The 15,021-nt window shown below is 42.0% G+C and overlaps 1 protein-coding gene across 3 annotated transcripts in view; it reads left to right on the top strand.

Annotated features, from left to right (window-relative positions):
- Nucleotides 1-15,021, top strand: part of tmtc3 (transmembrane O-mannosyltransferase targeting cadherins 3) — a 65,923-nt gene that overhangs the window by 25,376 nt on the left and 25,526 nt on the right. For all 3 annotated transcript variants that reach the window (XM_052029828.1, XM_052029830.1, XM_052029829.1), the window contains exons 5-8: nucleotides 257-372; nucleotides 2,989-3,161; nucleotides 6,113-6,365; nucleotides 6,968-7,116. In XM_052029828.1, coding sequence (XP_051885788.1) covers nucleotides 257-372; nucleotides 2,989-3,161; nucleotides 6,113-6,365; nucleotides 6,968-7,116 — 691 coding nt within the window. The remainder of the gene's footprint in view (nucleotides 1-256; nucleotides 373-2,988; nucleotides 3,162-6,112; nucleotides 6,366-6,967; nucleotides 7,117-15,021) is intronic.

The following is a 15,021-nucleotide window of genomic DNA, read 5'->3' as shown; positions in this document are numbered from 1 at the left end:
TCCCTTCTAGTGTAAAGATTTTGACAGAATTTGAACCTTGCAACCACATCTGGTGAATTATCTCATGGTTTGTGAGATCTTGCTGTATGCATTTGTTTATCTCGATTCCATCATTACAATGATAACGACTTCATTGGCTGTGAAGAGTTTTTGCAGATCTTGAGGTTGTGATATCTTTATCTTTGAGAGTCTGCATACATGTACTTGGACTGATTTGGACAGAATAAAATGATAAAAGTTGTTTTTCTGCTTGCAGTGTGGACACCCATTGTGGTCACTATAGTTTTAGTTGCTGCTGCAACATTGTGTAAAGAACAGGGAATAACAGTCATTGGCATATGCTTCGTGTATGAAATCTTTGTTGCCCAAGGGGTAAGTAACGTCCTGTAACTGTTTTACTTATATTGTTGGAACGAATGTTGCAGGAGAGCCTCTTGTGGTGCACATTGATGATGCCTTTATTATCATGTATTGTGGAGAACCAAAGACACAAGACTGCAGATGCTGGAATCTGAAGCAGTAAATAACCTGCTGGAGAAACTCTGACCACATCTGAACTTCATCAGATTCCAGCACTGGTAGCTTTTGTGTTCCTGCTAATCACCCTCCAAGCTGTCATTCACCTGCCTCTGTCTCCCACCCTTCCCCTATCTGGCTCCATCTGCCCATCATCCTTCACCCCTCCTCGGTCTGCCAATCACCTCTTGCTCCTATCTCACCACTCCCCCTCTTCTCTTTATACCGGCCATCTTCCTTCTCCATCCTCAGTCCTGATGCAGGATTTCGGCCCAAAGCAACGACAATACCTCCACCACACCCCCCCACCCACAGACACACACCCCTCAACCCACTGAGTTCCTCCAGCAGATTGTCTGTTGATTGTGGGGAACTATTTCCATGGCAGATGGGATGGTAGTCAAAGAATCCAAATGGAAGACAACCAGGGAAAGAACTGGAGGGACAATCTAGTTTATTGTCAGGAGATTAGGTGGATGATTGGGGACATTGGGCTGGTCTCTTGCCATTTTTCAGGCGTGGGGTTGTTCAAGGGTCACCGTTATAATGAAAATGTGATCCCAATAACTCAGTGTGAAAAGTGTCTCCTTTTGTTGCTCCTGATTCTTTATCCAATCACCTTGAACCTTATCTTTTCTTATTGACCCTTCTCCCACAGGTAGTAATTTCTCCTTATTTCCCCTATCAAAATGTTTCATTATTTTGAATACCTCTTATCAAATGCCCTTCTTGCCTCCTACAAGGAGAACAACTCTCTCCACATACCTAAAGTCCCCACTCCTGGTACTCATGGGATGGGGTCTTCGCTGACAAAGCCAATTAATGCACGTAAATTGGTAAACTGGTTTATTATTGTCACATGTACAAGGTACAGTGGAAAAACTTTGTTTTGCATGCCATCCATACAGATAAATTCATTACAACAGTGCATTGAGGTAGTACAATGGAAAATGATAACAGAATGCAGAATATAGTGTTGCAGTTACAGAGAAAGTGCAGTTTAGGCAGACAATAAGGTGCAAGGCCCTAATGAGGTAGATTGTGAGGTCAAGAGTCCATCTTATAGTACTAGGGGACTGTTCAATAGTCTTAAAACAGCAGGATAGAAGATATCCTTGAGCCTGGTGGTATGTGCTTTTAGGCTTTTCTATCTTCTGCCCGATGGGAGAGGGGAGAAGAGAGAATGTCTGGGGTGGGAGGGGTCCTTGATTATGTTGGCTGCTTTATTGAGGCAGTGAGAAGTGTAGACGGATAGACAGATGTATCCTTTCCCACATTCTGGCAGAGAAGGGTTTCTTTAACTTCAATAATGAAAATGTTAAATAAACTATCCAAAACCTGGCACTCAGATCAGATCTTTTGACAATGCCTTCACTGGGCAAAGAAGCCCTGGCTTGAACAGGGAAAGGGTCCTGATTGTCACCTCCACATGTCTCTGAACAGTTTCTTGCACTTCGCTGCCATCTTCAGTTGTGATCCTTCCAGGCAGAAATTGCTGAGTCCTAAATATTCTGAGTTTCAGTAAGGCTTTCTGAGATGTGTAAAGCGTATATGTCAATCTTAAGACATTATACCAATATTATTAAAGGTGCAGGATTTCTATAAAACCAGCATCGAGTTTTTGAAGGAAGGAGAACAGTTTGTTATTTTAATGTAGTAAAGTACAACAGTGGTCAAGCTGTATCTTCAAAAGTAATTTAATACTTTTTGTATATATCTTAAAAAAAATCTGTCTGTAACTGCAAAGCAATGAGTAAATGTTGCCTTGAATCTGCTGGAATGAAGATCTCTGCACTGGTTTCTGACTGGTTGCATCACGGTCTGGTACGGCAATTCAAATGTGCAGGAACGTAAGAAGCTGCAGAGAGTAGTGGACTCTGCCTAATACATCACGGGCACATCCCTCCCCACCATCGGTAGTACTTACATGAGGCGCTGCCTCAAGAAAGCAACATCTGTCATCAAACGTTCCCACCATCCGGGCCATGCCATCTTCTCACAGCTACCATCGGGCAGGAGGTACAGAAGCCTGAAGTCCCACACCACCAGGTTCATAAACAACTACTTCCCTTCAACCATTTGGTTCTTGAACCAACCGGCACAACCCTAATCACTCCTTCAGTATAGCAACACTATGACCACTTTGCAGTACAATGGAGTTTGTTTTGTTCTAATTCTGTTTTTTCTTGCATAATTTGGACAATTTATGTTTAATTTATTTTCTTGTGATTGTTTTGTCTCGAATGCTATGTGCCTGTGATGCTGCTGTAAGTAAGTTTTTCATTGTACCTGTCCATACACATACAGTAAGTTTGACTTTGACATCTAGGTTCAAAGCATCATGTTCCACAACTTGCTGATATTCATTGTGTTGGGGCAATAGGGCTACCAAAGGGGTTGATTTTTTCCATTCATTAAGTCCTCTTGCATTGTTAAGAGGGTGCTTTATGCTCTGATTTGGTTTTCTTACAGTTCACTCTGCACGTTCTGAGAGAGATTGTCGTCCATGTGGTACAAGGGAAAGGCCATCTACCATCGTGGGTGCTCCAAACTCTAATCAAGCTTATTTTTTTGATGCTCAGCACACTTCTTCTGGTCATTGTCCGTGTCCAGGTCATTCAATCCCAGCTGCCAGTTTTCACCAGGTAAGATATTTTGTCTCAGACATAATTGAGAGAATTGGATGGTGGTGGGGTAGTTGGTGGTGAAAGATGAAGAGAATGGTGTTCAAAACCTGGGTGCATAAATAAGTTAGCCACTAAGAAATCCAATAAAAAAAATTACTGAGAAACTTCTTTATCTGAAAAGAACATAAACATAGTTGCAAAGGGGAGACATGACATTCTGCAGATGCTGGAATCTGGAGCAACACACACAAAATGCTGGAGGAACTCAACAGGTCGGGCAGCATCTATGGAGAGAAATAAACAGTCGATGTTTCGGGTCGAGACCCTTCATCAGAAGTCGACTGTTTATTTCCTTTCATAGATGCTGCCTGACCTGCTGAGTTCCTCCAGCATTTTGTGTGTGTTGCATTGTTGCAAAGAACAGTGTTGAAAAGTCATTGGACAAGCAGTGCAAAGGCCCATACAGATGATCCGGAGAGGGCCGTGACAAGGTAAATTGTGAGGTTAAGAGTTCATCTTTATCGTACAAGAGGTCTGTTCAAGAGTCTTATAATGGCAGGATAAAAGCTGTCCTTGAGGCTGGTAGTGTGTGTTTTCAAGCTTTTGTATATTCTGCCCGATGGGAGGGGGGAGAAGAAAGAATGTCCAAGGTGGGAGGGGTCTTTGATTATGTTGGCTGCTTTCCCGAGGCAACAGGAAGTGTAGGATGGTGGATCGTTAATGGATGGTGAGTGGAGAAATAACATCATTTTCCAATACGTGCTGGCAACCAGTGGGTTAAACTGTGCCCTGTGCACATTTACGTGCCAAAGCTTCTACAATGGCAAGAGTAGAAAAGTGACTGTTTTCTTTTTTAGTAGCTAGAGAAGGAAACACAGACCATACTTGTTTTTGTGTGAATATCAAAGATTAAGGAGTGATCTGAATGAGAAGTTTGAAATGATTAAATGATGCAATAGGTTAGACGGAAAGGACTGTGGTGACACAGAGAGACAAGGTGGTGATGAAGGCCTTTGGCACGCTTGCCTTCGTCGCTCAGAGCATTAAGTACAAGAGTTAGGATACCATGTTACAACTGTACAAGAATTTGATGAGACTGCATTTGGAATATTGTGTGTATTCTGGTCGCCTGGGTTACAGGAAGGATGTTATTAAGCTGGAAAAGGTGCAGAAAAGTTATAAGTAGAGGCTAGATAGGCTGGGGCTTTTTTTCCCTGGAGCCTAGGAGGCTGAGGGTTGACTTTATAAAACTTTGACTCTACCCCTCATGATTTTATATAACTCTATAAAAAATCATGAGGACTACAGATGAGGTGAAAGGACACAGTCTTTTTCCCAGGGTTTGGGGAGTGTAAAACTAGAGGGCACAGATTAGGATGAGAGTGGAAAGATTTAAAGGGGACCTGAGGGGGAACATTATCCCACAGGTTGGTGGGTATGTGAACGAGCAGCCAGAGGAAGTTGTAGACCCGTTGGTCAGTTGTTTCTTGATGAGCAAGGGGGGATAGAAGGGAATGTGGACCTGAGGTTACAATCAGCTCAGCTGTGATCTTATTAAGTGGCAGAGCAGTCTTGAAGGACTCTGTGAACTACTCCCACTCCTATTTTGTACATATGAAAGGGTATAACCCTTTATGATGCTTAAACTTAAATTAGTGTTTAGAAAAGGAGTTGGCTTTAATTAGATGGCTAACCTTGCTTGGCCAGGAGATGGGGCTGTAGGTTTTCTGAATTGTAGAGCTAACAACATTTAAAATTGCCTAAAAATGGGATGATTAAAACTCAATGGAAACAACACATTTTTTGCAAGCTAATAACCCTGCTTGGTGTAAAGGTTAGGAAAGGTATTAATGTAATTGGATCAGTATTGATTAAAGGTGTGCCTTTAAGCCCATAAATGTCCATGCATTGAATCCAATTTTAATTTTTCTCAAAGTTGCTCCTGATCTTATGTCAGTGCTGCTTGGTTGCAAAGACATTCCGCGTCAGGAAGTTGTGGGTCTAAGCCCCACTCTCTGCTGAATCTCAGCTCCAGTGCTAATGACTGTGGAATTAAGACAAGCCATTCTTCTGCGTGGGATGCTAATCCCAGACTTGCGCACTGTTTGAAGGGTTCCTCTCTTGACTGGGTAACGTTCCTCAGTTAACTGACACAATCAAATAATAGGTTAGCAGGTAGTCATCTCACTGCTTTTGGTACTTGTTACTACAAAGCAAGTCATCGAATTTCATAAATACATCAAGGAAATCCTGTATGAAATGTGTTTACGGAGTCTGATGGATCCTAAGTATTAATATTAAAGTTCTTCCCTAAACTGTATTAAAAGGACTCCAATGGGAAGATTGTAATTTTATCAGTATATACCCAGATATGTAGAAGGTTAAGCAGTAATTTGATGGAGGTTTTGTGCGAGATGGCACTGGAGCATGGCAACTCATTGCAAGCTGCTCTCTGCAGATCCACTCATTTCTACCCTATAAAAGGAATAGATAGGGTGAGGGAGTCTATGGCAGGAAGATGTAACTTCAAAATTAGAGTCTGACCATTCAAGAGAGATTTTCCAAGCATTCTTTCATCCAAGTGATAGTTATTCTCACATAGGTAAGCTCAATCACTTTTAAATCTAAAGTTGATCGATCTTCTACCCAAGTGTGCACAAAGGTTGTGGAGTTCTGCTGGACAAATAGGAGAAGTCATGAACTTATTGAATGATGGAATAGGTTCAAAGGGCTGAATGGCCTACTCCTGATTCGGTGTTTCTGAATCTCTCAACCATTCTTGTTCGTTGACCAAGCTTTTGGTCACCACCGTTTTCTTAAAAAAAAAGTAAAATATTGTCAGAAAACATTCCTGTGAAACACCGTATGATATTTTGCTGCAGGTAAAGCACTATATAATTGCAGGTTTTATTTTATGAATAAAAGGATTTGTCTTTACAGTTTGCTGATAATTGGATTTACTGTCACAGGTTTGACAATCCAGCTGCTGTTAGTCCGAGTCCTGCAAGACAGCTCACTTTCAACTACCTCTTGCCCTTGAATGGCTGGCTTCTTCTGAATCCATCAGAATTGTGCTGTGACTGGACAATGGGCACAGTCCCACTTGTGGAATCAATCTTGGACATTCGAAACCTCGCCACTGTTGTATTCTACATTTTAATGGCCCTGCTGATCCATTATAGTCTTCGCTATCCAGGAGAATCATCTCAAGTTGTATTAATGGTAAGTCGTCAGAGAATGCACCCAAAACTGCTGTATTAGTGTTGCATTAAGGCATTAGCAGAGGTTTTTGAGCTCAAGTCTCAAACCAAAGGCTAGAGTGTTAGAAATTCACACTAACATTGAAGCATCCAGATTGATTCTTGGACACTTCAACTTAATGCTGATTCAATTAAATATTAAGCAGGTGGAGCCAAGTATTTTGCCAAATTATCTTCTTGAAATGAGTCAGTGCAACATCTGTTGAATTACACTCCAGTCTAAAACCCAACTGACATTAACTCTGTGTGGTGATTTCCAGAGATTGTGAAGGTTGCATTGGTGAAATACAGGACCAAAACTTGTTAATTCTGGAATTTGTTCTGCATTCTTTCCAGCTACTCCAATTCTCTTTACTGCCCTCTGAACCCTACTCTGGAAAGGAGCCATCATCTTTCCACTTCTTCCAAATCTCTTCCCTCTGTGACACAACATTGTTCTCTCAGTCTCTTGTTCTCTGTATAGTGCTTAGAGCAATGTTGTCTACTGTGGTCTATTTTAAAATTTTTCTGCTTGACTTATTAAAGAATGATTCACATGGCTCAAATGATGCTCTCTTCTTCCAGGCACTTTCTTTTATGGCATTGCCATTTATTCCGGCGTCAAACCTGTTCTTCCCTGTTGGCTTTGTGGTAGCAGAGCGTGTGCTGTATGTACCAAGCATGGGGTTCTGTTTGCTGGTTGCCCATGGATGGAAGAGGATAGCAAGAACACGGTATTGTTGAAGTCATGTTTTATCCTTAAAAGTTAAACTTGAGTTGTTCTGTATTGATTATTTGCTTCTAACACAGCAGCAGCATGATGAGTGCTACAAAACTGAATTGGCACAACTTTTGTAATTCGTACATGTGTTGGTTTATTATTGTCACTTGTACTGAGGTACAGGGAAAAACTTGTCTTGCGTACTGTTCGTACAGATCAATTCATTACACAGTGCATTGAGGTGGTACAGATTGCATTGAGGTAATACAGGGTAAAAACGATAACGGAATACAGAGTAAATTGTCACAGCTACAGGGAAGTGCATTGCAGGTAGATAATAAGGTGCAAGGTCAAACAAGGTAGATTGTGAGGTCAAGAGTCCATCTCATCATATAATGGAACCATTCAATAGTCTTATTGCAGTGGGAAAGAAGCTGTCCTTGAGCCTGGTGGTATGTGCCCTCAGGCTCCTGTATCTTTTGCCTTATGGGAGAGGAGAGAAGAGAGAATGACCCGGGTGGGTGGGGTCTTTGATTTTGCCGGCTGCTTCACCAAGGCAGCGAGAGGTATAGTAGACAGAGTCCATGGAGGGGAAGCTGGTTTGGTGTGTGTGTGCGTGCGTGCGCCTCTATCCCTGTGTGATCTCTTGCCCCTCTCTGTGTGTGCATGTGTTTTAGAAAATCATCAGGGGCCTAGATAAGGTGGATGATCACAGTCTTTTTCCCAGTGTAGGGGAGTCTAAAACTAGAGTGCGTAGATTTAAGTTGGGAGGGGAAAGATTTAAAGGGGAGATGAGAGGCAAGTTTTTCACACAGGGCGGTGAGTATATGGAGGGAGCTGCCGGGGGAAGACCATAGACCGTGAAATATAGGAGCAGAATTAGGTCATTTGGCCCATTGAGTCTGCTCTGCTATTCAATCATGGCTGTTTTATTTCAACTCCATTCTCCTGCCTTCTCCCTGTAACCCTTAACCCTCTTACCGATCAAGAACCTATCAATCCCTGCCTTAAATACACCCAATGACTTGGCCGCCACAGGCCTCTGTGGCAATGAATTTCATAGATTTACCGTCCTCTGGTTGAAGAAATCCCTCCTCCTTTCAGTTTTAAGAAAGTGGTAGAGACAGGTACATTGCAACATTTAAAAGACATTTTGGCAGGTACTTGGATAGGAAAAGTTTAGAGACATATGGGCCAAATGCAGGCAAATGGGACTAGCTCAGGAAGGCATCTTGGTTGAAGAATTGAGATGAAGGGTCTGTTTCTGTGCCTGAATGGGTTGTTTGTTTGTTCATACCCCTTTGTGGGTTGAATGTCCCCAGTGTATCCTTTTCCATCAGCCCTGCTGGGTTGAGTGGGCAGGTGTGAATCCCCTGTCCCTGTGTGGGTTTTGCAGGCCTCGCTGCTTGTCCACACACCCTCTGCCCACAGACCTGCCTGTTCGGTATCTGACAACCTGCTTGTGGTCCGTCCGGTGTCCAACAGAGCCGGGCATGACAAATAACTAAATCCCTTCCATTATTGAAGCGATAGCCAATGCCATCCATGCAGATTTTAAGTGATTTACCTCAATGCTGTTTGTTGGCAACTTTAAAAAATGCTGAAAATATCCAGCAGGTCAGGCGGCATCAGTGGAGAGAGAAACAAAGTTTACATTACAAGTTAGTGACCAGAATAGTTTATGGATGTAAACTGGCATTTCCTAGCTGTTATTGAATATACTTTTTTTAAGCTTGCTGTGCTTTGAGATGTCTTGAGGTCATGAATGGTATTGCATACGTCAAAGTTTTTAAAGTGCAAGTAGAGCAGATTACTATAAGTGTTATGTTTAAACACAAGAATAGTAGCAATTTAAATTTTGCAACTCCTCAATCACCTTGGCACCATGTACTGTTGGCAGGTCTAAGCAGATCTTGATAGCACTGGAGTATATCTGTATTATTTACAAAGAAAGATTTGCTGTGTTTTACAGCCTAATTCACAGACATCCAGGAAGCATCTGGTTCTAGTTGGACTTCTGAAAAATATTGACTCCCTTGGCTCACAGAATGATGTAGCACAGGAGGAGGTTATTTGGCCGACTGTATCAGTGCCAGCTCTTTGGAAAAAGCTGTTTGATTGTCCTCTGCCTCATTGTCTTGTAACTTTTCTGTCCCAATTACTTATCCAATTTTTTTTTGTACCAAGCAAATTTAAATAGCACGGGCTGAAGTCTCTCGAGTCAGGCAGCATCTTAGGACAAGTAAATAAAAGTCAAAGTTTTGAGAAACAGTCAAGTTTTTTGTTGGTACAGATGGAATGTTAACTGTTTCTTTCTCCAAAGTTGCCTGGCTTTACTGAGTGATTCCAATACTTTTTGTTTATAATTCAGATTTCCAGTGGTCACAGTATTTTGGCTTTGTAGCATTATGTGCTAGGGCTGATTAACAACATATTCTGTCCATGCAGTTTTTACTTTGTTCTTGGCTGACTGTCCAAATCTCAAGGTGGCTTCTTCGGTCCAAAAAGTTGCAAAAGCTGTTTTCATTTCACTGCTCCGTGCTTGGAGCAGGCATCGGCTGTCTTTCAGGAGTTGGCACTCTTGTTCACCACACTCAAGCTCAGTCGTTGCTGCTCCCTGAGGAGCATCATGGGAGTGTCGCAGAGTTTCAGATGCATGCCATCTTTCAGATGGGATGGTAACCCAAGGCCCTTCAAAAATGTCATGGCATTATTTCAAAGAAGAGTAGGAGAATTTGCCTCATAGTCTTGGCCATATAGTACAGAAACAGGTCCTTCGGCCCAACATATCCATGCCAACCTTTTTGTCCATCTGCACTAATTCCATTTGCCTGCATTGGGACTGTATCCTATGCCTTGCCTATTTAGTGTTTTTCTAAATGCCTCTTAAATGAAATAATTATATCTGATTCCTCCACTTCCTATGGCAGCAAGTTCCAGCTGTCAAGAAATTTACCCCTCAGATCCCTTTTAAAACTCCTTCCTTAAACCTATGCCCTCTTGTTTTTGACACCCTTACTGTGGGGAAAGAGATTTTGACTATTTACCCTATCTATGCCTCATAATCTTGTATACCTCTATCAGGTCACCCCTCAGCCTCCTTTGCTACAGGGAAAACAAGCCCAGCCTGTCGTTCATTTCACCCCATAACTATAGCCCCCTAATTCAGGCAACATCCTGATGAATCTCCTCTGCACTCTCTCCAGCCCAATCACGTCCTTCCTATAATATGGTATCCAGAACTTCACACAATACTCCGTGCTGTCTAACCGGTATTTTGTAAAGTTGCAACATAACGTCCCAACTCTTGTATTCTATGTCCAACCTGTGAAGGCAAGCATGCTATATTCCTTCTCTATCACCCTCTCTACCCGTGTTTCCATTTTCAGGGAACTCTGGACTTTGACCTCCAAGTCTCTTTCTTCATCAAAGTTCCTTAAGTGCCCTACCCCTATTTGACTTCCCAAAATGTTTCATCTTGCATTTGTTGGGGTTATGGCAGCACAGTGGTGTAGCGGTTAGCGTAATGCTATTACAACGCCAACGACCCGGCTTCAATTCCGGCCGCTGTCTGTAAGGAGCTTGTACGTTCTCCCCATGTGTCTGTGTGGGTTTCCTCCGGGTGCTCCGGTTTCTTCCCACATTCTAAAGACATACGGGTTAGGAAGTTGTGGGCATGCTATGTTGGTGCCGGAAGCGTGGCGACACTTGCTGGCTGCCCCCAGCACAGTCTCAGTAATGCAAAAAGATGCATTTCACTGTGTGTTTCGATGTACATGTGACTAATAAATAAATATCTTAAATAAATATCTTAAATATATTGCACTTCATTTGCCTTTGCACTTTATTTGGCTGACTGGATTGCACTTTCTCTGTAACTGTAACACCATATTCTGCACTCTGTCTTCCTTTTTACTACCTCGATGTACTTATCTATGGAATGATCTGTCTGGATGGCACACAAGCAAAAGCTTTTCACAGTATCTCAGTGCATGTGACAATAATAAACCAATACCAATTCTATCTGCCAGTGCTTCCAGCCAATTTTCCATTTGATCTATAGCTTTGGACAACCTTCCTCACTATGCGCAACAATATGGCCAGTATTCATCCTTCAAACAACATCACTAGAAAAAAGCAAAACAGGTAATCTGGTTGTTATCACATTGCCGATGTGTGAATTGGCTACTCTGATTCCTGTTTTACATTGGTCTGGAAGTACTATATTTTAAAAGGTTATTTTGAAATATAGTACTTCCAGTGGTTATTTCCAAATTGAGTAATTTTCAGATTGTGAAGTAAACAGCATAAATCCACTTTTAATGGATCCTTCCATCCTGTTTTACAAAATGGCACCAATTTGTCCCTTGTGGATCCTTTGGCCGAAATCTCAGGATGTGACTCAGCTTAATTTTCCTCTTAAGATATTCTTCTGAAAATAATGATTCATAATGGCATGCCATTTGTTTTATTTGCCAAATCAATATGATCCAACAATTCAGCAGTATCTCATACAATTAAAATTTCAATCAATACACAGCAGCATTGTTGGCTCAGAGTAGAAAGCAGATAGCAACTAATAAAAGAATTTTCACTGAATATTTGAGACAGAGAAAATTGTAGAACCACAGGAGAAAGAACAGGAGTGGCTCTGACAAGTCACCTCGCAACACTCGGAGATTAGAACAGCCAGCCAAGAACAAAGTAATCATAAAGTGCCTTCAAAGAGCCAGCAGAGAAACAATGGGCCAAATGGACTTGCAAGTGGGGGCAGTGTGTGATTCATGAGTCTTCTGATGATTCATGTGTCTTTGCTGATGTCATGTTTGCAGGAATCAAGTGTTATCAGGGCAATTAAATTGATGATGAATTTTCTTGTTAAAGTGATTTCAGAATTCTCTCAACTAAGGGTTTGGCTGTAGTTTGTCTTAATGTTTTCTTGTTAAGAATTGTGAATTGTCAACGTTGGGAACCAAAATGTTTGGTTATTTTTCCCCGGACCTTAGTTATGTCCTGTTTCCTACTGCAGATGAAAGATTCTGCATAAATGGATTATGCTCAGCAATTAAATTTTGTACTGTATTAGAGTCATTGAGTTAGACAGCACAGAAATGGGCCCTTCACGCCAACTTGTCCATGCCAACCAAGGTGCCTTCCTGAGCTAGTCCCATTTACCTGCATTTGGCCTTTATCCCTCTAAACCTTTCCTATTCATGAATTTGTCTGTATGTCTTTCAAACATTGTAATTGTAGCTACCTCAACCACTTCCTCTGGCAGCTCGTTCCATATCCCCACCACCCTCTGTGGAAAAACTTGCCCCTCAGGTCCCCTTTAACTCTTTTCACCTTTCACCTTAAACCTATGCCCTCTTGCTTTGGACTCACTTACCCAGAGAAAAGACATGCCCCTCATGATTTTATAAACCTACTGTATATAAGGTCACCCCTCAGCCTCCTATGCTTTAGGGAAAACAGTCCCAGCCTATCCAGTCTCTGCTCATATCTCAAGCCTACAGTCCCGGCAACATCCTTGTGAATCTTTTCTGCACCCTCTCCAGCTTAATCACATCCTTCCTGTAGTCTGGCGATCAGAACTACACGCACTATTCCAGGTGTAGTCTCAACAATGTCTGATACATCTGGCACATAATATCCCAACTCTTGTACTCAAAGCCCCAAAGGCTAGCATGCCATACATTTTCTTCACCACCCTGTCTACCTGTGTCATCACTTTCAGGGAACTATGTACTTTATCCCCGGGTCTCTGTTCTACAATACTCTTCAGGACCCTGTCATTTACTGTGCAAGTCCTGCCCTGGTTTAACTTCCCAAAATGCATAACTTTGCACTTTGCTGAGTTAAATTCCATCTGACATTCCTCACTTTTCCAGTTGATCTAGATCCTCTTAACCTTCTTCACTGTCCACTGCACCACCAATTTTGGTATCATCCACAAACTTATTAATCGTACCACCGACATTCTCATCCAAGTCGTTAATATAGATGACAAACAAAGTGGACCCAACACCGATCCCTGCGGCACACTGCTGGTCACAGGCCTCCAATCATGAAAAACAACCCTCCACTACCTCCCTCTGACTTAATTCCACCAAGCCAATTTTGTATGTAATTGACTTGTTCACCCTGGATGCCAGGTGAATTTGCCTTCTGGATCAGCCTACCACACCGGACCATGTCAAAAGCCTTGCCAAAATCCATGTAGACAACATCTGCTGCTCTGCGCTCATCAATCCTTATGGTCACTTCTTCGAAAAACTCAATTAACTTTGTGAGACACGATTTCCCACGCACAAAGCCAAGCTGACTATCCCTAATCAGTCCTTGCATTTTTCAAATGCAGATAGATTGTCTCTCAAAATCCCCTCCAGTAACTTGCCCACCACTGATGTTCAGCTCTCTGTCTTGTCCTTGCAGTCCTACTTAAATAAAGGCACAACATTATCCACCTTCCAGTCTTCTGGTACCTCACCCATGGCTAAGGACAATACAAAAATCTCTGCCAGGACCTGAGCAATTTGTCCCCTTCCCACAATGTTCAGGAAACACTTGGTCAGGGGATTCCCTGACCTATGCAACTGCAGACCGCCAACACCTCCTCTTTGTTAATATTGATATGTTTCAGGAATGGAGATTGTGCAATCTGTCAGAATTAACCATAAAAATGCTGCCCACAAAGATGTATTCTAAGACATCTCCAGCATCGCTTTTTACATAGAAACATAGAAGACGGGAGCAGGCTGATCATCTAAAATCAGTACTTCGTTCCTTGTTTTTCTCCATATCCCTTAACCTCTTTATCCCTAAGAACAATATCTAATTTCTTGCACGTATTTAATAATTTGGCAACTGTGGTAGAAAATTCTGCAGGTTCACCACCCTCTGGGAGAAGATTTTCTTTTTCTTATCTCAGTCTTAAATAGCTTACCCTTTATCCTTAGAATGTGAGCTCTAGTTCTTGCCTCTCCCATCATCCAGAACATCCTTCCTGCACAGTCTGTCCAGTCCTGTTAGAATTCTGCAGGTTTTCATGAGATCCACACTCGTACTTCCAAACTCTAGTGAATATGAGCCTAATTTACTCTTCATACATCAGTCCTGCCATCGCAACAGTCAGTTTGATGAACTTTGAAGAAGAATGCTCTTGCTGTGGAGTGTTCAGCAGATAAGGAGACCAAGAGTGCACAGAATACTCGGTGTGGTCTTACCAAGGCCCTGTATGCTTTCAGGAAAGATATCCTTGCTCCTGTACTTCAATCCTCTTGTTACGAAGACCATCACAACATTTGTCGTCTTAATCACCTACTCCACTGCATGCTTATTTTTAGAGACTGGTGCACAAAGGCGACCAGATGTCATTGCACATCCCCTTTCTTGATGATCAATTCAGATGATCCACCTTCCTGTTTTTCCCCCAAAGTGTCTCACATTTATCTACATTATGCTGCATCAACCATGTATTTGCCCACTCATATGATCTGTCCAATTCACACTGGAGTTTGTCTGAATCTTCCTCGCAGGTCCCAGCCCCACCCAGCTTTGTATTGTCTGCAAACCTGGAGATAATACATTTAAATAATTTAATTAATATATCTTGTGAGTAACTGGGATCCCAACATTTATCCCTGTGGTACCCCACGAGTCACTGCCTGTTACTCTGATAAAGACCTGTTTATTTCTACTCTTTGTTTCCTTGTTGCCCAACTAGTCCTCTGTCCATATCGGAACTGTAACCTAAATACCACATGCTCTTGCATGTTAATCTTTTTATGATGGATCTTGTTGAAAGTATTCTGAAAGTCCAAATACACCACATCTAATTCCGATAGATGCATCCTTAAAAATTCCAGCATTGTAAGCGTGATTTTCCTTTCATAAATCCGTGATGTCCATGTCTGCT

Source organism: Pristis pectinata, chromosome 15 (assembly GCF_009764475.1).
Source record: "Pristis pectinata isolate sPriPec2 chromosome 15, sPriPec2.1.pri, whole genome shotgun sequence".
In the NCBI taxonomy this organism is placed as follows: Eukaryota; Metazoa; Chordata; class Chondrichthyes; order Rhinopristiformes; family Pristidae; genus Pristis; species Pristis pectinata.
This window is presented reverse-complemented; position numbering and strand designations above follow the sequence as displayed.